At 43.5% G+C, this 23,023-nt stretch overlaps 2 protein-coding genes across 3 annotated transcripts; one reads left to right on the plus strand and one right to left on the minus strand.

The window, feature by feature from the left end:
• Window positions 1-4,123: 4,123 nt before the first annotated feature.
• SDR39U1 (short chain dehydrogenase/reductase family 39U member 1) lies at window positions 4,124-8,783 on the plus strand. Of its 2 annotated transcripts, XR_011089940.1 has the most exons (7): window positions 4,124-4,184; window positions 5,045-5,151; window positions 5,489-5,571; window positions 6,240-6,361; window positions 6,963-7,106; window positions 7,305-8,012; window positions 8,277-8,783. XR_011089940.1 is itself a non-coding variant. In XM_068661030.1 (6 exons), the coding sequence occupies exons 1-6, from the start codon at window positions 4,151-4,153 to the stop codon at window positions 7,718-7,720; spliced, it is 906 nt and encodes a 301-aa protein (XP_068517131.1). In that variant the 5' UTR covers window positions 4,124-4,150; the 3' UTR covers window positions 7,721-8,783. The 2 variants fall into 2 exon arrangements, 1 of the variants encoding a protein (XP_068517131.1); XM_068661030.1 differs by having other exon boundaries at window positions 7,305-8,783.
• Window positions 8,784-10,018: 1,235 nt separating this feature from the next.
• On the minus strand, window positions 10,019-12,695 carry LOC137844584 (olfactory receptor 4N5-like). The gene has a single exon (XM_068661056.1). It carries the CDS (start codon window positions 12,550-12,552, stop codon window positions 11,614-11,616), a length of 939 nt encoding a protein of 312 aa, XP_068517157.1. The 5' UTR covers window positions 12,553-12,695; the 3' UTR covers window positions 10,019-11,613.
• Between the last annotated feature and the right edge of the window lie 10,328 nt (window positions 12,696-23,023).

Here is a 23,023-nt window from a genome sequence, read left to right on the forward strand (position 1 = left end):
AATTGTAACAGTCAAAGGTAAACGTGGTGTTAAGGTCAGGGGAAAACTCCTGCTTTTGCAGTTCATTCTCCTATATAATCAATTCTTGTGATTTAACCTGTCATGCAGCTAAGCACCACACATCCATTCATTTACTCCCCTGTAGTGGGACAGGGGAAAGAATAAGAAAATGTAAAAGTGTCAGAACTCATGGGTTGAAATAAGAACAGTTTAATAAGAAAAGAATAATTAAAAAAATAATAATGATAAAAAACAATACAGAGAAAAGAGTAAACAAAACAAGTGCTGCACAATACAATTACTCGCCACCAACTAATTGATGCCCAGCCAATCCCTAAGTAATGGGAGCTCCTCACTGGCCACCTTCCCCAAGTTTTATTGTTCAGCATGATGTCATATTGTATGGAATACCACTTTGGCCAGTTTGGGTCTGCTGTGCTGGTTGTGTCCCCCACAACTTCTGGTGCATCTCCAGTCCCCCAGCTCCTCTCTACCTGGCCAGGATGAGAAGCTGAAAATTCCTTGACTCGGTGTAAGCAATGTTCTACAACTAAAATAGTGTGTTATCAGCATTATTCTTCTGCTAAATCCAAAACACAGTACCATAACAGCTACAAGGAAGAAAATTAATCCTATCCCAGCCAAAACGAGGACAATATCTACCTCTTATTCCATGTGCATCATGCTCACGTCCCACACTTTCCAATACATCCCAGTTAATCACCACCACACTTCTTGTCTTTTGACATATAAACACAGATATCATACCCTTAGTCTATAAGCCTTCCCACTAAAATGCCCATTGAGTTCATTTAGTTTATAATTTTGGGCTCCACCTGTCTTAATGGGGCATTTCTGAGGGCAAGAGAGATGTTGTATGGTGTTGGATAGTTGCATGATGAGGTCATTCCATCTCCACTTCACTTCGCTTGGTTCCACCAAAATCTTTTCTTCATTAATTTGGATAATTCTTACTGTAATAACATTGACATGACATCTAGCAACCATAGCAATGATGGCATCATATAATGATGGCATCATATAGCAACTAACATCTTACAATCAAAATCATTGGCTATTCTTTGGTAAAATCAAATCCCCTCAAGATACACATCAGACTTGCCAAACCCTGTGCATTTTTCAACAAGTAGTCCCAGATCTTCAGCAAAAGTAATCCCACAGATGTGTTTGCCTTTGCCTGAGGCAGCAATAACCCAGACTGTCTTCCCCAGCATGTTTTTTGTACGTGCTCTTCAGGGACTTTATCCCCTTTTACAGCACATGCAGGTTTCAATTGGGAGGACCATATCAATTAGCAAATAATTGAGTATTAACTAACCAAATAGCTTTTGCTAAATCTGTATCTCCATGCTTGAATGTTCCATCATCCAGTGCTCTCAGTTTTTAAAAGTCCACCATATTATTGTCTTCCCAGGGGCTGGTGCATGACAGGGAATGTTATACACCTACTCAAAGCCATATTCTTTGTTCCAGGTGTCTATGAGGTTGTTTCAGAATTGAGTCCTGTTTTCTGATTCAGTTCTTTCTGGAGTGTCACCTTGCCATAAATCTTTCTTTTCAAGGTGCAGGATGGTGTTTCCGATAGTGGCATGAAGCACTGAGTATGTTTCAAACCTTCTGGTGGTAGCTTGCACCATAAAGCCAAAGGGTTGTGGTCAATGGTACTATGTCTCTGTGGAGACCAGTCACAAATGGTGTCCCTCAGGGGCTGGTCTTGGGACTGGTGCCCTTCAACATCTTTATCAATGACATAGATGACAGAATCAAGTGCACCCTTAGCAAGTTTGCAGATGACACCAACCTGAGCAGTGCAGTTGATGCAATATAGGGAAGCAATACCATCCAGAGGCATCATCTAATGCATCACGTAATGCAAGGTGTTGCACTTGGGCTGGGGCAATCCCAGGTATTTATATAGACTGGGCGAAGAAGAACGTGAGAGCAGCCATGCAGAGAAGGACTTGGGGGTCCTGATGCGGCTCCAGGCAGCCTGCTCTAGTAGTTGGAAACCCTGCCCAGAGCAGGGGGGTTGAAACTAGGTGATCTTTAAGGTCCTTTTCAACCCAGGCCATCCTGTGATTCTATGATAAAAGAAGGGAGATTTAGACTAGATGTTAGGAGGAAATTCTTTACTCAGAGGGTAGTGAGGCATTGGAACAGGTTGCCCAGAAAGGTTGTGGATTCCCTGTCCCTGGAGGTGTTCAAGACCAGGCTGGGTGAGGCCCTTGGGAACCTGATCTAGTGTGCAGCAACCCTGACAGAGGCAGACATTTAAGGTTAAAAAAAAAAAAAAAGTTTTCTGCTGATGCACCTTCTCTCCTTTGCCTGTAAAGCTTTTCTAGGCAGCTAGCTCAGTTTGTAACAACTATATTGTAAATGTCTAATGTCAAGACACCCGAATGTAATCCTAAATCTCTTGCAGTCAAAAATGGTAAGATTTATCACCCAAACATAGATTCTACAGTACGCACATCTAATTCTGAGCCAGTAACTCTTTAGAACAGATGATGGCAGTATTAGCTAATTTTTATTAAATGTTTACTGAACACACTTTAAATGCATCTCTGCTTGTTTGATAACAAGTTTAAAATCTTAAATTACATCAACAACTGATTGAAAATTTCCTTTAAAAACTTAGCCACTGAAATTTTGTTTTTCAATAAATATATCTTATTTCTGAAAAATATGAGACACAACCCAACATATGAGGTTTCATGACAAAACCCAACCCATTTTTATTTTATTTTATTTTATTTTATTTTATTTTATTTTATTTTATTTTATTTTAATTTTATTTTCAGATGTCTGTCCAGGCCACAAATCAGATCTGTTCACAATGATGTCATTGCAGCAGTTTGATATTCTCCTGTCACGCACTAATCCAAGGTTGTTCACATCCTGTTCACATTGTCCTGTTTGTCATGGCTCACCACTTCCAGCTACTGTATGCATACGTATTGCTTATATAAAGCAAGGCTATGATACAGCACCTCAGCTAGACAATTACATTGTAGTGAAGCATGCTGAAATTTAGGCCACATACTCAAGTGATCAAGGTGAGGCAACACTTAGCAAGTCACAATGCCAGGCAGAGTACTTGCAGCAGGTACCTGTTTCTTGTTGGGTAAATCCAGTTTCATGCCTGGATCATAAAGGCTTTGGAAATGGGCTTGTTTCCAGCCCAAGAGGCTCTGTCTGTAACAGTTGTCCCAGGGAAGCTGGGGACAGGGCAATTTCAGGCACAGAACACCACTACTCAGTGGCATACATCGTAGGTTCCATTTACCAAGTTGATGTCTATGGCAGTAGATGGCAATTTCTATTCACAAACACATAAATCTGGGCAGAGCTCTGACATGAGTCAAGGTCCGAGATCGCTGCTCAGGAGAGCGAGACACACACTGCAGCTGTTGGAGGTGACAAGACGTGGCTGGCAAGCAGCTCTTTCAACACAGCAGTTCCACCTTGAGGACATGATGTTGATATGAGTAGCTTAGTGGGCAGTATTGATGATAGGACGGTTGGACTAGGTGATCTTGTAGGTCCTTTCCAATCCTGTGTTTCTGATTCTATGACAGTCCTGTCGACAGTGCAGGCGGTTGGTGGGTGAATTTCTCCCCCTGGGTTACTGCTTTCACTATGTACTGCTTTCTAGTGTAGACATTCAACATATGCTCCCAACTGTTTTACTGGTCACATTACCCCAAAGCCAAATTCAGAGTTTCTCCATCTCCAAACATCTTCGCTGTTGTTACCCAGGTTCCCTTCTTACCCCTCCATGCAACAGCCATAATTCCTGCCTCACTCCCTGTTTAAATTAATAGATGGCCACACTCCCATTTCATCACATTCTTCCAATAGGCGTCACCTGTGTCACGCTAACCCCTGTTCCCCTCGCTTTGGGCTGGGGAGCCGCACGTTCCCCACCGCCTGCCGGGCTCACGGCAGCCGTTTCTCCGTCGCCACCTTCCCCACCACAGGACCCGTCACCCATGGCGGCCGCCTGCCTCCCTTGGCGTTCCCGCCTCAGCCCCTCCCGTCAGCGCCCGCAGCACGCGGGCCCTTTAAGGATCCCCCGGGGGGTGGGGAACTGCACGCGCCGGGACACCAAGGGCGGGAGCGGTTGCGCATGCGCAGCCGGGCAGCGATGCGGGTGCTGGTGGGTGAGTGCGGGGCGCGGCTGCGCGCTGCTGGGGCTGGGCGCTGCGGAGGGAGCTGTGAGGGGCGGGGGGGGGGGGGCTGCGGGGGGGGGGTCCCCGGGGAGCCAGGGGGGGCTGCAGGAGCTCTGAGGGAGTTGTGGGTTGGGAATGGGGGGGGGCTGGGCCTGGATTCACGGAATCAGAATAGTTTAGGTTGGAAGAGACCTCCAAGATCACCCAGTCCGACCTCTGACCTAACACTAACAGTCCTCCACTAAACCATATCTCTAAGCTCTACATGTAAATGTATTTTAAAGACCTCCAGGGATGGTGACTCCACCACTTCCCTGGGCAGCCCATTCCAGTGCCTAACAACCCTTTCAGTAAATAAGCTTTTCCTGCTACCCAACCTAAACCTCCCCTGGTGCAACTTTAGCCCATTCCCCCTCGTCCTGTCACCAGGCATGTGGGAGAACAGACCAACCCCCACCTCACTACAGCCTCCTTTAAGGTTCCTATAGAGAGCAATAAGGTCACCTCTGAGCCTCCTCTTCTCCAGGCTGAACAAGCCCAGCTCCCTCAGCCGCTCCTAATAAGACTTGCTCTCCAGACCCCTCACCAGCTTCAATGGCTTTTTCTGGACAAGCTCCAGCACCTCAATGTCCTGCGTGATTTGGTAGCAGTTGGGATCCAGGCACCCTGAGGGGTAGGATGCAGTGCTTGGAGCCAGGGTATGGGGAGTGCCAGAGGTCTGCAGTGGGAGGGCTGGGGAGAGGGTGATCAGGGCCCCGTGGTGTACCCTAGGAGGATGGCCATGGTAACAGGAACTCCTGTGGTAGTTTTGCAAGCTGCTTCTGGTCTCTAATATCCTGTCCTTTTCACAGGTGGTGGGACTGGATTTGTGGGCAGAGCCCTGACCCATTTGCTTCAGAGCCGTGGTCATGAGGTGACCCATGTCTCTCGACAAGGGGGCAAGAATCGCATCAGCTGGGTACGAAATAAGAGTGATTACAGAAGGGAGACCATGTCAAGGCTGAGGAACTAGCCTACCTGGCATGGCATGCAGGGAATTTGCAGTGGGGAAACTGTTTCCCAGTGATGTACCCTGCATCTCCTAGGTGCTGTACTGGTTGTGGTCAGTTGGGGTGGGTACTGCTGCAGCTCCAAGGAGCAAAATGTTCTCCATTCATGCTTGTGCGACAGGCAGTGTTTTACAAAGGTCAGGAAGTAACTGGCTGGATGTCTTGGGAGCTCATCCTGCTTGGTTGTTGGGAAGGCTTGAGAAGAGGGAAGGCTGGCTGTGTGATGTCTCTGTTACCCCTGCTTAGGAAGAGTTGTCCCGCCTTGGACTGCCCCAGTGCGATGCAGTGGTGAACTTGGCTGGTGAGAATGTCCTCAACCCTTTCCGCAGGTAATGTAGTGTTGTAACTTAGTGTCCCATAGTGTTGGGGGACAAGGTGAAGGCAAGACAGCCCAATGTTGTCAGAAAATGTGGAGTGGGTCTGGCAAGGGAGTAGGGTGTCCAGAAAGGACAACCTGGGTTCCCTGGCTGTTGACATCTGAGTCTTCAGGTATCCAAAACATTTCTGTAGGCCTGTTAAGTCCCCAGAGAATTTTAAAAGATGCATTTCCTTCTGGACTGACAGGTGGAGGCCAGGCAAAGTAGTTGCATATGTCCAAAAAGGCACCAGATGCCTATGCTTAGACAACACTTAATAATATGCTTAGATAAAGTCAGAACCAAAATGGACTGCAGAAGTTGTATTGCTGAGGGTGTTTTTGGAAATGCCTCTTCCAGGTGCTTGAGGAGAATTCATACAGCTTTGGTGCCCACATTTTCTGATGTTTGCCCTAAGGGCATCCAAAACCTATAGCCTTTTTTTGGGAAATGGTGAACTGTGTTCTCCCACAGTTACCATATGTTTAGGTAGTAATATTCTATGTCCTCCTTCTACTCTGGGGTGGGGGGAATTTATGTGACATCTCCTGTGCTTGTGAGGTGACCGTGGGGGCTCCCCATGGGACCACTGTTTCCTGGGATATCCTGGTGGGAAGTATGAGTGGTTCTCCTTTTTCCAGATGGGGAGATGCTTTCTGCAAGGAAGTTATCAGCAGCCGAGTTGAAACCACCAGGACCTTGGCCAAAGCCATTGCTGATGCTGACCAGCCACCCAATGCTTGGGTCGTCGTCACCGGCGTAGGTATTGGTTGGGCCCAGCGTGCCTCATGCTGATGAGGAGAGGTGTACCTCCAGACAGAAGCATGCTTCTGGGGAAAATATGTCTTGCCTTGAAATGCCAGCTTTATTGCCATCAGCATCACTGCGACTAGGCAAGGCTTGGTCAGCTTTTTTTTGTACTGGAGTGGAACTTGGATTCTCATGCTTTCACTTGGTAGCATTAGGACAGGACCTAATGTTTTCCCTGTGAAAGCCTTAAGGCATCTGTAGAACCAAGTTGTCTAAGCAAGGATTCAGCTGAATCCCCCCATACATCTCCAGTTTTGCATTTCTGCTTCCTACGGGGTTTGAAGCTGCTGCAGGTTAGCATTTATGACAGGCAGGAAGCTCCTTTCTATGCAGCCAGCTCAGTGCCTTGTTTGCTGGTGCATTTGATTCATGGCGTTGCCATCTCAGCTGGAATACCAGCACATGCTGTTGAACCTGCAGAGTGCATTTGTAGTTCAAAACCTAGTGCTGTTCATATGAGGATGTCCCTGGAGACAGGGATAAGGGTTGGGGAGAAGAGGGCCAGCTGATGTTGGGATTCAACCCCAACCCACTTTTTGCTGTTATACCCACAGGCTATTACCGCCCTAGCCCCACAGCTGAGTATACTGAGGATAGCCCTGGAGGGAATTTTGACTTCTTCTCACGCCTGGTGAGCTCCTGGGAAGCTGCAGCTGTCATCCCTGATGGTCCAACTCGTGGTGTTCTGGTGAGATCTGGTAAGACAGGACATCATGCGTGTCTGGAGTGGCTGTGCTTTGGAGCTGGGGCAGGAGGGGAAGGGGTGGGAGAGGTGCATCAGATTATGTATCTTGTCTTGTTGGGGTGCGGTCCCAGGTCCATCCCTCTAAGGATTGTCTCCTGGCTGTAGGTCTGGGGCTGGAGAGGGTCCCTGTCTCACTTTGTTCTTTCCACAGGTGTAGTTCTGGGCCGAGGTGGTGGCGCAATCTCTCAGATGCTCTGGCCATTCTGGCTAGGACTGGGAGGCCCCATAGGGTCTGGGCACCAGCCATTCCCGTGGATCCACATTCAGGACCTGGCTGGGATCATATGTCATGCCCTGGAGAATGAGTGCCTGCAAGGGGTCTTTAATGGTGTCTCCCCTTCTTCTCCTGAAACCTCCAACAGCACCTTCACTCAGGAGTTTGCTGCAGCCCTGGGACGCCCAGCCCTACTGCCAGTGCCTGCCTGGGCCGTGCGAGCTGTCTTTGGGGTCGAGCGGGCTGTTATGTTGTTGGAGGGCCAGAAAGTGGTACCAAAGCGCACCCTGGAGAGCGGCTACCATTTCATCTTTCCTGACCTTTCTGCAGCTTTGAAGGACATTGTGGCTTGAGCATTCCTTGTTCAGGCTGTTCAGGGCCTTGTTTTTGTGGTTCCCTGGCTCATATACCTTTCCTTGGGTGAACGAGGGTGTCTTTTCCTGTTCTGTCTTCTTTTGTGCATCGCCAGTTTAGGAGACATCCTTCCTATTTCCAACTGCAATCTCCACATCACCTGCTTTTGGTGAAGGGCACGGACCTCTTTAAGGATTGTGACTGCTGAATATGTCATCTCTTCCACAACATGTATATGAGCTACTCACAGAGCACCTTGGGGGAAGGATGTCTCTGCCCCCTGCAAAAGAGGTATGCTAGCAGGGAAGATTTTCAGGTGTTGTAACTCTTCTCCATGTTACTGGAAGTCCCTCTTCCTGTTTTTCCCAATGTCTTTCACCACATGATCACAAGAGACTTAGTTAAGCTCTTCCGTTTTGCTTGTCTCAATCTGATAATAAATTGTAATTAATTAATTGTAAGCTTGTAATTAAGCTAGGAGGGGATCCATTTGAGGGGATACAGAGAGTGATGGATATGGGTGACTTGGAGACCTTGCCTTCTCCTTTTTTTCAGGTAGATTCATGCTAGAGCAAAGGTGTCAGAACCTCCAGCTGACTCGGCCTGAGCATCGTGCCCCTACAGGTGGATTTGCAGGATTCCATAGTACACAAGGGTTTTCATTCATAGGTTTTCATGCTTTATGACAAGTGTGGGGTTATTCTGGGTTGTGCCTGCGTGCACAAGGGGAAGGGTCTGGGGTGCCTGCGAGCAAGTGGGGGGGATCCTGAGTTCCTGGGTGGGATGCTTTGGCACTATATAAGATACTGTCACGCAGCAATAAATTGGCTTACGGCACAGAACGCTGGTCGTTGTGTCCGTTTGTCCCGGGGTTTTTGGTCGGGGTATCCGACAACGAGTTACTACAAATCACTGCTAGCATGTACACATGTGTTTAATAACACAAGTATATTTATCGAGCAATTATGAATTATTATCAGGAAAACAAGTGTGTGTGTATTTTTATGTGTTTATATATAACAAGTCAATAGCAGTAGTCAGTAATAAAGCAGTAAGCATATATACTAATATTACAGTTTATTACAAACAATGCTAGTGAAATAGCAAGCATTCTCATTATTGATTACTTATAGGCACATACATATATTCAAAACATAACCAGTGCCACTAGCTAACAAATCAATCCCCAAAGTGGGGATCAAGCTGTCTTCAAAGTGGTCTAACTAGGAAGACCACCCTCAGAAAGGGGTTAGTAAAGAAAGCTGACCTTAGAAAAGTCCATTTTCAACTTGACAGTTTTATTTTGCCAAATGGTATGCAGAAGATAGTTAAATGAGGGGATAAACAGCAACAACAAAATAAATCCTACTTCACAGGCAACTATATTTGGTTATTTAGAGCATGCTACAGATGGTGTTACATAAGGACTGAGGACACTATGACCTGTACAAGCACACGGAGGAGAAGAAAGTGGTCAGGTAGTCATAGGTTCACCAAGGGAACATCACACTTGACTAAGCCAATAGACTTCTATGATGGAATGACTAGCTGGGTGGATGATGTCTACCTTGGTATCAGTAAGGCTTTTGACTCTCTCCCATAACGTACTTGTAGGCAAGCTCAGGACGTATGGGGTGGATGAGTGGACAGTGAGGTACACTGGCTGGATGGAAGAGCTCAGAGGGTTGTGATCAGTGACACTGAGTCTAGTTGGAGGCCAGGGGTCCGTATCAAGTCCAGTCCTGTTCAATTTATTCATCAATGACCCGGTTGGTGGAATAGAGCGCACCTCAGCGAGATGCAGCTGTTGTCAGTGAATTTGCTGACAACACAAAGTTCAGAAGAGTGGCTGATATCCCAGAGAGCTGTGCTGCCATTCAGAGGGACCTTGGCAGGCTGGAGCCTGTCAAGGTTGAACATCATGAAGTTCAACAAGGGCAAGTTCAGGGTCCTGCACCAATGGAGGAATAACCCAAGGTGCCAGTACAGGTTGGGAGCTGACCTGCTAGAAAACAGGCCTGCGGAGAAGGATTTGGGAGTCCTGGTAGACAGCAAGTTAACTGAGCCAGCTATGTGCCTTTGTGGCCAAGAAGGCCAACGGTATCCTGGGGTGCATTAGGAAGAGTGTTGCTAGCAGGTCGAGGGAGGTGATCCTCCTCCTCTATTCAGCTCTGGTGAGGCCTCACCTGGAGTACTGCATTCAGTTATAGAAGGGGGCCATAGAGCTCCTGGAGCAAGTCCAGCAGAAGGCTACAAAGATGATGAGGGGAGTGGAGTACCTCTCATACGAGGAGAGGCTGAGAGAGCTGTGTCTCTTTAGCTTGGAGAAGACTGAGAGTGGGTCTTATTTCAATGAGTACAAATACCTGAAGGGAGGGTGTCAAGAGCATGGGGTCAGATTCTTTTCAGTGGTGCCTAGCAACAGGACAAGAGACAACGGGCACAAGTTGAAACACAGAAATTTTCAGATATTAAGGAACATTTTTTTACTGTGAGGGTGACAGACCACTGGAACAGGTTGCCCAGAGAGGTTGTGGACTCTCTTTCTTTGGATAAATTCAAAACCTGCCTAGATGCCATCCCATGCAATGTGCTCTAGGTGATACTGCTTGGCAGGGGGGCCAGACCAGATGATCTCAAGAGGTCCCTTCCAACCTCAGCCATTCTGTGATTCTGTACACTGTAGTGCAGTGCCTTCTTGCATATTAGTGGAGACTTTGTGGATGGAGCTATATTTACCATATTCTGCATCTACATTGTCTATGAAGTACACACTCCAGTAAGAAAACCATGTTCTCTGAAATCCTGGTTTTTCAACAAAAGGAATTAATTTTTCTCAACAAGGAATTATTTGGCCAATTCTACTTGAGAGGCAAAACAAGAGGTAAATTACAGGGCAAGTAAGGGCCAAGACAGAAAAAATGGCACAGTTTATTTCAACTCAAAGTAGAAACTGTGTTGGCTGAATCTCTCCCTAGAAATGCCTTTTGCAGGAATCCTTAGGAATCCATAGCATTCTATGTTGCAGATGCCTATAACTGTATAGACAAACACTACAATCAATGTGTGGTGAGGTATTGGAACAGGTTTCCCTGGAAAGTTGTGGATTTCCCATCCCTGGAAGTGTTCAAGGACAGGTTGGATGGGGCTTTGAGCAACTTGGTCTAGAGGGTGGCATCCCTGCCCATGGCAGAGGGTTTGAAGTTAGATGATCTTTAAGCTGTCTTCCAATCCAAATATATGATTCTATGCCTCCCATAAGACCATGACCACATTGCCTTTGATTTTCACTTAACAATTTCAGTGGACTAGCTATGTTGGATGAGAAGCAAAAGCCTGCCTACAAACTAGATGATCCAGCAGTATACACAATGTCCCTTTGTGAGGAAGCAATCAACTCATTCAAAGGCAGCGATGGAAGAGTGGAGGCAGTCATGCCTCCAGGGAGCCAGCATCAACGTTCAAAGTTCAACTATAAACTGAAATCTTGAATTAACATGCTTGCAACCATTTTGACTCTCTGCATCAGAATCTCAAGTCCATTAATAATTCTAGAAAGTCTCAACACCTACCAGATTATTTCTCAAAAATAAAAAAAAAAAAAGAAAAAAAGGAAAGAAAATAAGAAAGATTTTTAAGAGTAACTTCATAGCACAACTGATCTGATTCCTTTACACAGCTTGGTTCTCCTCTAAATGATTCCATTCAGTAATTAGTATCACCCTATGGCTTTTTTGATGGAAGAAAATTTCTTAAAGATTACTGATTATATATTATGCTCTTACATAATGTACATCATGGAGTTGCTCCTAAGAGAACTTTATTAACAAACAAAACAACAACAGCAACAAAAACAGTTTTATTTACTTCAAAATACTTAACTATTTCTTTATTATATTTTTCCACACGTAAGAATGTATTTGGTGACCAGCTTCCACACTGAGCTTCTGATCTCCTTGTTACACAGGGTATAGATTATGGGATTAGTCAGGGGGAAGATGACTGTATGGAAAAGAGCAACAACCTTTTCCATTGGGACAGCTTGGAAGGGTAAGACATAGATATACATAGCTGGGCCACACATGACAAAAACCACAATGATGTGGGAAACACAGGTGGAGGCAATTTTGCTCTTTGCCTTGGAGGGCTGTGTCCGGAGCTTCAGCAGCAGGACAGCGTAGGAGATGAGCAGAAGTGCAGAACACATGACAATGACAACTCCATTGTTGAGAAATATCAAAAGTTCCACTATGTGAGTATCAGCACAGGCCAATTTAACCAGCTGATGGACATCACAGAAGAAGTTGTCCAGGATGTTGGGGCCACAGAAGGGGAGAGCAATGGTAAGAGCAAATAGAGTGATGCCATGGATGAAGCCCCCGGCCCATGAAGCTCCAACCAGGACATAGCACGCTGCCTTGTTCACAAGCCTGGTGTAGTGAAAAGGTTTGCAAATGGCTACATAACGGTCATAGGCCATGGCCACGAGCAGGAAAGCTTCAGCTGCTCCCAGGAAGTGGAGGAAGAAAAGCTGTGCCATGCAAGCATTGTAGCAGATTGTCTTCTGGTGTGAGAAAAAGTCAGCCAACATTTTAGGTGGGGTCACGCAACAGTAACAGATGTCCAAGAACGCCAAATTGGCCAGGAAAAAATACATGGGTGTTCCCAGTTGGGACTCTCCTTGAATTGTGAGAATGATAAGGACGTTGCCTGGGAGAATTATCATAGAGAACAGCAGGAAGAAGAAGAAGAGAATCATCTGGACTTTGTGGGTTTGAGAAAATCCTAACAGAACAAACTCTTTAACTACTGTGTTGTTCTCATACTCCATTTGGACTCTGTAAAACCCTGAAAAACAGTAATCAAAGAAAAATGAACAAATACCAGTGTAAATATACTAAAATATTTAATCAACTTCAGGTATACTTAGACTGCCTAATAAGCACATCCTTTGACCATTGCCTAGTTTTAAGGCACTTCTTATGGTGAAATACTTGAAAGCTAGTGATTTAGATTCCCATTAACCTGGGCATTGTACTGGAAATATAAACTGAAAACATCCACACGTCATCAGGTATTCCACATTTTCTCTACACCCCGTGAACAGGCACCAGGATTAAGTGTAAGTCATAAAGTATCAGTCCAGTCTCCTATAGTAAGCTATTTTTTGTGGTTTACAGTGTAATTGTCTATCTGAACTACTCCTGTATACATCCTTTCCAAATGACAAAAGTAGGCCCTTCCAGGGTACTATACAATTCATTCTAATGTAGAAAGTCAAACAAGTCTAGATGAATTGCACTCCAATAACTCAGTAAACCTAACAATCACATCCACGGATTATGAAAGAAAGCTAAGTATAGATCACTCATATCTGAAGTGTATTACAATTGAACAATTTAAAATCACTTTACAGTCAATGATATTGGTACAACCAGCCCAAGGAATAAAGAATTCCACCATAATTTTTTTCAATTCAAGCACTTTTTAAAAGAATATATTTTCCTCAATTGTCTTTCAAGGGAGCCGAGATCACATACTGACTTCCATCTTTCCTCAAAGAAATCCCTCAGCAGTGTCTAATTTTCCAAAGAAATCATCAGACCATTGGAACCATGAAGAAAATTCAATTATCTAAATATCTCTCTGAAATTAATCCACCAAGAATTGACTTGAAGAGAGATTTTGAAAACATATTGAGCTTCCCATGGAATGTGTCAAGTCATTTAAATTTGCATACATTTTGAATGAAATTGTGGATTTTAACTCCTCTCTCACAAAGACAGACATTAAAAAAAAAAAAAAGAAAGAAAAAAAAAAAGAAAACTAAAACAGTCAACTTTAGTTAAATAGAAAGACTTGTAAAATAAGTTCTGTCATTCCTCCGAATTCCAGTTCTGTTTCTTCTGCGTCAGAAGAAAGTTACATGAAATTTTGTCTCCCTTTCTTCTCTAATATCTTTCTTTCATTTTGCTGCAAAGATGGTATGTTTGTATGCATGACTATGTCTGCCTGTTACTGCATTAATTACAATAAAATAATGAAATAAAGGAATATAAGGAAGGAAAAAAGAGAGAAAAATACCCTTTAAGACACTTTTTGATGTTTCTGTCAAATATCAAAATTTCTCATCAAGCCTTGAAATAAACAAACCAAAACAACAACAACAACAACAACAACAACAAAACACATTATTGAGATTTTGGGTTTTCTTTATTTCCTCTTTTCTACATGGACAGTTGAAAGGCTCATTGTGCTAGATGCGTGTATAAATAGGTCAATAATTGTCCACTATTTAATTTCTCAGCTACCTGCAAATCCATGCCGACAGGCATCTGGAACGAAGTGTCTCTTTGCCTCACTTTAAATTTCCTCTCATTGATTTGGTCGTCTCTGGAACTAACCTAACAACCCTTCCCATCCCATCACGTGTCAGGAAGATTCCTGTAGGAATCTATTGCTCCACACTGCTGTCCTTTATCTGACCCCACACACCCATCCAATGCAGTAACACTCACCTCTGCTTGCCTATAGATACATCTGTGGTTGCACTTGACTTTCATGACTTCACATCTCTACCACCTAGGTTGCTCATCCCTAACTGGTGTAGAAGCAACTGAAGCTACATCCTCTTGTGCCATTTTATGTGCTCTGCTCTGCAGTTTCAGATCTAACAGAACTGACAGCACTGAATACTATGTTCAACTGTTTGAATTCTGCTTTACATGTCTACCTCAGACTTGCATTTTTTTCTTTGGACAGATCAAAATTATAGATAATCTCTGAATTTATTCCTTGGTTCTGACTGGCATTCTTGAACCTAAATGTCTGTGAAACTACAGTTCTCACCCTTCTTGTCATCCACCGTTCAAAGCAGAATGTCCTTCCTCCTCAGGCAAGGTTAGCAGTCAACATCCCCATACTGGGAGGAGAACAGTATTGTCTGTAATTCTTCTCTTCCTTATTGGTTGTGATAGTTCATTGATTTGGGTTAATTCTCACTGACATCAATTTTATGCAAGACAGCTAAAACCTGAACACCCCTAATTCTTCCGTCTCTTATCTACTGTTTTCCCAAGTGCTTCCCAGGTACCAACAGCTCTCCAGCTACCAAACTCTTAGCTTCTCTCCAAGCCGTGACTTTATTTCTGAAGCAATCCCAGCTTTAAAATCCTACAAAAGCTAAAATGCATAAAAGCTTCAATACATGTCTCACTTTCAGGATCTCTGTTGGTAGTCCATCATCTCCGCTTGAAGTCTTCTTTCTCTCCCTCTCCCTCACACTCCTATGTTTAGCACTGCTGTGCATGCACCACAGGTTTCGTTCTGTTAAATTCCATGCCCATTTTCAGTGATTTTTTCCCTGTCTGCTTGTCAGCACTAGCATGACAGAATGCAACCGGATTGCCTATGACCTTAGATGCTTCACTCACCTCCTGCTGATAAAGGATGAATGGTGCATGCCAGAGGATGAAGAAGATTTTGTTTCTTTGCATCCTCTGTATGTTACTTTCTTTGTCTCTTTAAGAGACAACTGGGGCTGCAGGTGGTTTCTTGTTCCAAGTGTGGAGGTTACACAATTATAGAAAGCAGCCATTCTTCCAGAGTGCTAACTGAGATGCCCAGGGGTCTTAATAAAAGCCCTAAGGTATGTGATTATTTAAGAGCAGGAACGAGTGATAGTCCTCTGGCTTGACCAAGCTCAGTAGCCTCTCTGTGATGTCGTGAATGTGGGTTCAAGGTAGGCAGCAAACCTCTTGAGAGATTGTGTGGGTGGCAAATAGGTCCCTCAGTGCCTCTCAGAGAGGAATCTCCAATTACCAAGAGCTAAACTTAGCGAGGGATTCAAAGAATAATACGAAGAGGTTCTATAGGTACATTGGCCACAGAAGAAAGACTAAGGGGAGTGTACCACCTCTGACAAATGAAGACAGAGATCTGGTAATGACAGATGTGGAGAAGGCAGAGATACTTGACAATTTCTTTGCCTCGGTGTCTTTACTAATGGTCAGGCTTCCCATATCTCTTGAGTCCCGAACCTCTAGGCAGGGGCTGGGAATTTTCCTGAGGGAATTGGCTGATGTAGTTGTCAAGCCTGTCCCCATCATATTTGAAAAATCAAGGCACTCAGGCCAAAGTTCCCAGTGACTGGAAAAAGGGAAATATCACTCTCATTTTTATAAATGGTATAAAGAAAGAGCTGGGGAACTATAGACCAGTAGTTGCTCTCCTCTCCTACTTTTGTAGCCCTTCTCTGGACATGCTCCAGGGTCTCAATGTCCTTCTTGTAGTGAGGAGCCCAACACTGAACACTATTCAAGGTGTGGCCTCACCAGAGCAGAATACAGATCACGTCCCTGGTCCCACTGGCTACAATTCCTGATACAAGTGAGGATGCCGGTGGCCTTCTTGGCCACCTGGGCACACTGCTGGCTCATGGTCAAGCAAGCATCAATCAGCACCCTCAGATCCTTTTCCTCTGCACATCTTTTGAGCCACTTTGCCCCAAGCCTGTAGCGTTACATTAGGTTGTTGGGACCAAAGTGCAGGACCCGCCACTTAGACTTGTTGAGCCTCATCCCATTGGCCTCTGCCCATTGATCCAACCTGTTCAGGTCCCTCTGCAGGGCCTTCCCGCCCTCCAGCAGATTGACATTTCCCCCCAGCTTGGTGTTGTCTACAAACTTACTTGGGGGTGCATTCAATTCCCTCTTCCAAATCATCAGTAAAGATATTAAAGATATAATCTGGGTGACTCGTACTGTAATACTGCTGATGTGGCATATAGCAACCATAGTAGTGATGGCATATTGTATTATATAGCAATTAACATAATACAATTCAAATCATTGTTTTTTCTCAACTGAAATTAAATCCCTTTGAGCAAAATATGGGGCTTCCCCATGATTACGCATTACCATCAAGAGCACCCAGGTACTTGAGCAAAAGCAGTCCCACAAATGGGTTTGCCTTTACCTGAGGCAGGAATAACCCAGACTGTCTTCCCCAGTAAGTTTTTTATACAGGGATATTATCTCCTTCTACGCTGCATAAGAGTTTTGAGTGTGCAAAGACAGTTTGGTTGGCAGATACCCTAGTGTTGAGTAACCAGGTGGCCTTTCCAAGTGTCCATGGTCAGGCCTACCCCTCAAGCAGCCTATCCACGTGCTGGCCTGTATATTCCTGACTCCAAAACTCTAGGGGATGACTTGGGGTCTCCCTTGGTACTTTCTGAAAGATGTCGCAGGTGGGGACATTCTTCCCCAGCTGCAGTGTAGAGCATGTTTTTTAGATTTTTGTCCTTCCTGGACTGGCCCAATGGCTACAGCATGATGAATATCCTGATTAATTTGTACTAAGACTTGTCGTTGGTCAGGGCCCAATTTGAAATTGTTCTTCTTCTGGGTCACTTGATAGAGACAACATACAATCAGACTGTAGTTTGGAATTTGCGTTCTCCAAAAACCCACAAAGTCTAAGAAAGCTTTTCTTAGGCCAAAAAAATCCTAAGAAAGCTGTTTCCTTTTTGCTAGCTGGTGGAGACATAGCTGTTATTTTGTTGATCACATCCACTGGAATTTGACCATATCCAATTTGCCATTTATTTCTAAAAACCGGATCTGCTTTGCAGGTCCCTTGATATCACTTTGGTCTATAGCAAAACCAGCTTTCAGAAGGACTTGGGAGTATTTTCTTCCCTATCTCAAATACTCCTTCTGCTGTACCGTCCCACTTGATGATGTCATCAATGTATTGCAGGTGCTCTGGAGCTTCCCCCTGTTCCAGTGCAGCCTGGATCAGTCTATGGCAAATGGTAGGGCTGTATTTCCACCCTGGGGCAGTTGATTCCAGGTGTACTGGACACCACTCCAAGTGAAAGCCAAGAGTGGCCTGCCCTCTGCTGCCAAAGGGGTTGCAAAAAATGTATTAGCAATATCAGCTGTTCTTCAGCCCTCTTCAGTCCCATAACAGAAGGGTCTTCTGAGAGACTGGGCAAGGTAGACAGCTGTTTAATTTCCTCTGTCTCCAAGGCAGCTATGCCAAAAGCCCACTAGTACCCTTTGGCATCCTTAAAATACCATACCATGAGGTAGTCTACGACAAAGATGCACCAGAGCCTCCAGACTTGTCACCAAGTGCTTTTGCCACTCAATTCCTGTTAGACTCACCTCAGCCTCCAATGCAACCAGCTGTCCCTGTCACTCCAGTAACAAAGATGGGTTCTGCCCCTTTCTAACTTGATGGCATTAAGTTACACTGTGTATTAGTGTCCACTAGAGCCTAATACTTCTGTGGGTCTGATGTGCCAAGCCTTTGAATCCACACAGTCCAATAAACCTGATTGCTCCTTTCCTCTGCCTGGCTGGAGGCAGGGCCCTTCCACTGTGTTGAAATTCTTTACTCACATCATGTAAATGTGGATCAAATGTCCCTTCATTGAAGCCAGGAGTAAACTCATCTGTTCTGGAGATCTGCTCACTGGATACTGGAGCAGTCATTTTCTTAGCAGTCCCTTTTTCAGTCCCTTTTCCCATTGTTTTTCCTTGTAATTTGTGTATCTATGTGTTAGTGTTGAGGTAGATTTTCCATTCCACTTCCTCATGTCCTCCCTGTGGTTGCACAGGTAAAACCACAGCATGGCACATGGTGTGTACCCGCTATGTCCTCTCTTGGGCAGAGGAGCACTTGCTCCTAACAGGTGAGACACTGGTTCATATAGATAAGGATTAGGGCATAACTCTTTGATTTGCTGGACCTCTTGGGAAAGTTTCCTCACAGCTGAGACACAGGCCCATAGAGCGGAAGAGAGGCTTTCTTCATACTTCTAAAGTTGGACAGACAATGCATCCACCTTGTGTTCCTCTCCATCTTTCCAGGTTATTAATGCCAATGAGTTGGCATTCAAAAAGAAATGAAAAAGAAGGAAACAAACAAACAAACAAAAAACCATCATTTGGACATGTTGGAATCAATAGTTCATGTATGGGAGTTAGAGACATGAATCCAACCATAAGCTGCTGCCTAGGTCTATTTTGGCTACATCCTGTGAAGCTATGATCTACTAAATGGCACAATTTGACCAGAACGTCTGTTCTTTATGAAGGAGACAGGATGGCATGTGTGAGTGAGGTAGACTGTAGCAAAATCAATAGCTGTGTTTCTTAGACACAAAAAAACAGTATTTATTATTAGAGGTGAAATTCTGATTTACGCTAGCTGAAGACCAATCTCACTATCAACCACATAAGTTCCTGTTTGTGTGAGCTATTCATTTGGGGTTTGTTTCATGCACATGTGGCATATAGAAACAAGGAGCAGGAGAGGTGAGTTCAGGGAACATGATATATTGCTGGTAGAGTCTAATGGGTGGGCTCATATAAACAATGTTTAGAATTAATGGATGAATTATTTTGAATGTTTATTTCATCTTGGAGCACAATCCGAATCATCTTTAAAAGAGGCAAAAGTAAAATCTGTAGCCATTTGAAAGGCATGTTCTGTTGAAGTGATTCAGGCTGATCACTCTAGTGTTACTGTATTAGAGTAAATAATCTTTTTACAAAATAAAACAAAAAGTCACTTTAGATCTTACCTTGCCCGTTTTGGAAATAAAATTAAAAAAATCAAAATTTCTAACTCATTTCATAGAGGTAAAAGTAGATCAGCTTTCAGAAGCAAAGTTAGCTGAAGCTTAAATGAAGTTTCCTTAACTTTGTTTCTCCAGCGTTTTAATTAGGCTTCCAATGTTGCACAGGGAAGTTAATTTCCCTGGGCACATCTAAACAACAACAACAAAAAAATGCTAAATATAATTAACCATTTTGCCATTAGTTAGTTGTTGTGAAGATTCTGAAGTCAGGCAAACAAGATGAGATGCCCTGAGATGGCTTATGTTACCTTTCTCTTTAAAAAGCAAACTAAAAAATTAATGTTTTGTAGGCCAGTCAGCAGAGTTTGCATTTCATTCTGTCAGTGTTCCTCATCCAATCCTTCCTTCCTTCCTTCCCTCCTTCCTTCCCTCCTTCCTTCCCTCCTTCCTTCCTTCCTTCCTTCCTTCCTTCCTTCCTTCCTTCCTTCCTTCCTTCCTTCCTTCCTTCCTTCCTTCCTTCCTTCCTTCCTTCCTTCCTTCCTTCCTTCCTTCCTTCCTTCCTTCCTTCCTTCCTTCCTTCCTTCCTTCCTTCCTTCCTTCCTTCCTTCCTTCCTTCCTTCCTTCCTTCCTTCCTTTTTCAAGGCTGCTCTGTGTTCTAGCCATGTATGTATATTTGTACATACATATGGTGTGTAGGTTTGTTCTGTGTGTGTGTGCCAACTGGAGATAGATGTTCAGCCTTGGTTCTGGCTGGTCCTGGAGACATGGAGCTGCATCAGCCTCATCTTCATTGCTAACATGATGTATTTATCTGTAATACAAAGAGGTGTCCTATGGAGTTATTTTTTTTTCCCTTCTAAAAAACATCTTGCAGTGCAGCTCAAGCTCACTGCTTAAGACTGGCTGTGTTTATGTTACGATCAGTTAAGCTAGACCTCTCTCAGAGACCAATAAAGCATCTTAAAATGTAATTGTTATTATTACATGCTGAAGTGCCTGAACCATTACCCAGAAGAAGGTTTGAAACATGAATGCCAAAGTGCCATTGTTACATGCAATAAGGTAAGGTCATCTAGGAATGTTTGAGAGTGCAGCAAAAGCCAGGATAGCTTTACAGATTATTTCTGGTGAAAAAAAGTCAAAGTTTATGTGGTGTCAACCTTACTGCCAATAGAAAACAGAAAATGGAGTGAGCTCTCCTCAGAACTGCACCAGTCTTCAGAACATCCTGAAGAGGTTGGATTTGAAGCAAGAGTAATCCCGGATGAGTAATCACAGGAGGTACCGAGGGCAAATTGTACAGGTAACTTAATTGGCAAAGTGAAGATATTTCCTAAGGAGGCAAAAATTTAAAAAAAATCAAGGCGGTGAAGTAACAATAGAAACAACCCTTTCCATTCCCGTACACTAGACAAAGAATAGCTTGTCTCCTAGACTAGGCCTGGAAAAATATGAGCACCAGCTCCCTTACTCCTTTTCTGATCAATGGATATTACTCCCCTTTTGAAATTGTATCAGCAGCTGTGGTGATTCATCTGACCAGTTTGGGACAACAATAATGAGATAAATTCTGCTTATAGATAACTATCTTGTCCCACTGCTTACAGATAGGAACTGGATGATATGTGTAGACTTAGTCAATTAAATTTTAGGCAGCTATGTTTAAGTGAGATGAATCCTATTATCCTATCTGTCTACATTATGCTACCTAGCAGATCTCATTGCCTGGAAAAAAAAAAATCTTATTTGTTTGCTTGCATGCTTGCACGCTTGCTCACTCCTAATTAAAGTGTCTAAATGCTTAAATTTATGTGGAATACACCCCCTTCACTCATGCGTTAAACCAGCCAATCACATACTCAATTATGACAGTTTTACTAAGCAACTACCTGTTGCAGTGCTGCAATCATTGACAAGCCCTTAGCTGAAATTATTCAGAAACTCATCGGAGATAGACATTAAGATTGTATAGTCTAAGGAGAAAGCAATACTACTGAACTTGATTTTGTTTTCTTTGGGGTAAACACCTGAAAGGTCTTTTTAAAGCTGTGCTGTGAAAAGAATTGTTTCTTTGTGTTTAGTGTGAAATCAGTGTAGACAACTAGCTAAGGTGAATCTTGTAAATTTCAACTATCAAAATTTGGATAGACAATTTGCATCTTTAAAGAGAAGGGTAAAACCCTGAGACTAGCTCTTTTATACTGAGCATGCAGACTGAAGAAACACTTCTGGTTTTCCAAAAGGTACAAGTAACACTGAGAACACATACCTTGTAGATTCTACAATATTTTTAAAGCCTCTGAAGATATTTATATATATATTTTTTTATTTTAGTGTATGTCACATGAAAGTGAAGTGTTATCTGCAACAATCTTTTTACCCACTGGCAGGAAGCTTGAGCCTCCGCCAAACTGCACAAGGAATAACAGACATCTTTAGAATACAACTGGCTCTTGTGTATTTGAAGAATCCATACCTCACGTCATCTTTGCTGATTTCAAAGTTAGCTATCCCAAGAAGTTTCCCATCACAACTCTTCATCATCCATACCACAGACAAGGATTCAGGCCACTTTTGGAGAAGAAGAAACTCCAGAATCTGCTAGGTATGTCATTTTGCCTGCCTATTGACATGCGAACAAGGATCAAAGTATTTCTCTAACTTTTCTGAGGTCTTCTTGGTGTGATTAAAAAAGTAGCTATATTGCAATATGGGAAATAAATACAGCAGGTCTGCAGTTGCATGCAGAGTCATTAGAATGAGGGAATAAATGAGGAAGATGAAGGAGGGAGAAAGGGAAAAAGGAGGAAGGGAAGAAGGGAGGAAGGAAGGGAGGGAGGAAGGAAAAAAGGAATGAAGGAGGAAAGGAGGGAAAGAAGGAAGGAGGACACATCTGTGGAAATTCAACTTGAATCCCACACATAGATTGAACATTTGGAACATGGACAGCTGAAGGAATAAGTTTTCTTTTACAGAGAGTATTTTGATACTCTAGTTTTTGTTTGAATTTACTGACCAAAGCCCAAGGATGGAATTCAGCTGACTAAACACATATATCTATGCTATATGAGATCTCCTGGTGATACACGCCAGCTATCTCTAGTACAGCATTATGCCAAGGTTTTACATAGATACTATGTCACATCTCCCAGTTCTGTGATTATATCTGGATTACCTAGGGATATCTAAAATGACACTGAGCACTTACATTTAGTCAAATCATGACCACCTACTTTAACTATAGCAAAAGCTTAGAAGTGTAGTTTACATGAAGATGGATAAAATGCAGATGTGCAAAATTAGGTACCAAAATTCCGAATTGAAACCTGCATTTAGAGTCAAATGACATGAATCCTATGGCCGATCATTTTCAAGGATGTACTGGAAGACTTTGTAGGAAGAGGACTTCTACAGATTAAAACTGCTTTGCAAGAAAAGCTAAAGAAATACAATGGCCTATCACATTTGAGGCAGAACAATAGAATAGCTAATAGACTACTCTTAGTAAGTATATTTATGAATAATAACTACTTCACCTAATCTTCTCTCTGTTGGTTGCATCCTATAGGGTAGTAATGGAGCTGGAGAATTGCACCACCACTGTGAAAAATATTTTCTTTGTTGGTTTTACTGAAAGTGCCACGTTACAGTATGTACTTTTTGCAACTTTCCTCATAATTTACACAATGACTTGGCTTGGAAATGTCACTAT

This window comes from Anas acuta, chromosome 25 (assembly GCF_963932015.1).
Source record: "Anas acuta chromosome 25, bAnaAcu1.1, whole genome shotgun sequence".
Classification (NCBI taxonomy): domain Eukaryota; kingdom Metazoa; phylum Chordata; class Aves; order Anseriformes; family Anatidae; genus Anas; species Anas acuta.

What these genes read in the sequence shown, in the direction of transcription:
- SDR39U1 (XM_068661030.1), top strand. Translation starts at nt 4,151, where the DNA reads ATGCGCAGCCGGGCAGCGATGCGGGTGCTGGTGG. An exon ending in AGCGATGCGGGTGCTGGTGG is followed by an intron (nt 4,185 to 5,044) that starts GTGAGTGCGGGG and finishes TCCTTTTCACAG; the next exon opens with GTGGTGGGACTGGATTTGTG. An exon ending in GTCCTCAACCCTTTCCGCAG is followed by an intron (nt 5,572 to 6,239) that starts GTAATGTAGTGT and finishes TCCTTTTTCCAG; the next exon opens with ATGGGGAGATGCTTTCTGCA.
- LOC137844584 (XM_068661056.1), bottom strand. Translation starts at nt 12,552, where the DNA reads ATGGAGTATGAGAACAACACAGTAGTTAAAGAGTTTGTTCTGTTAGGA.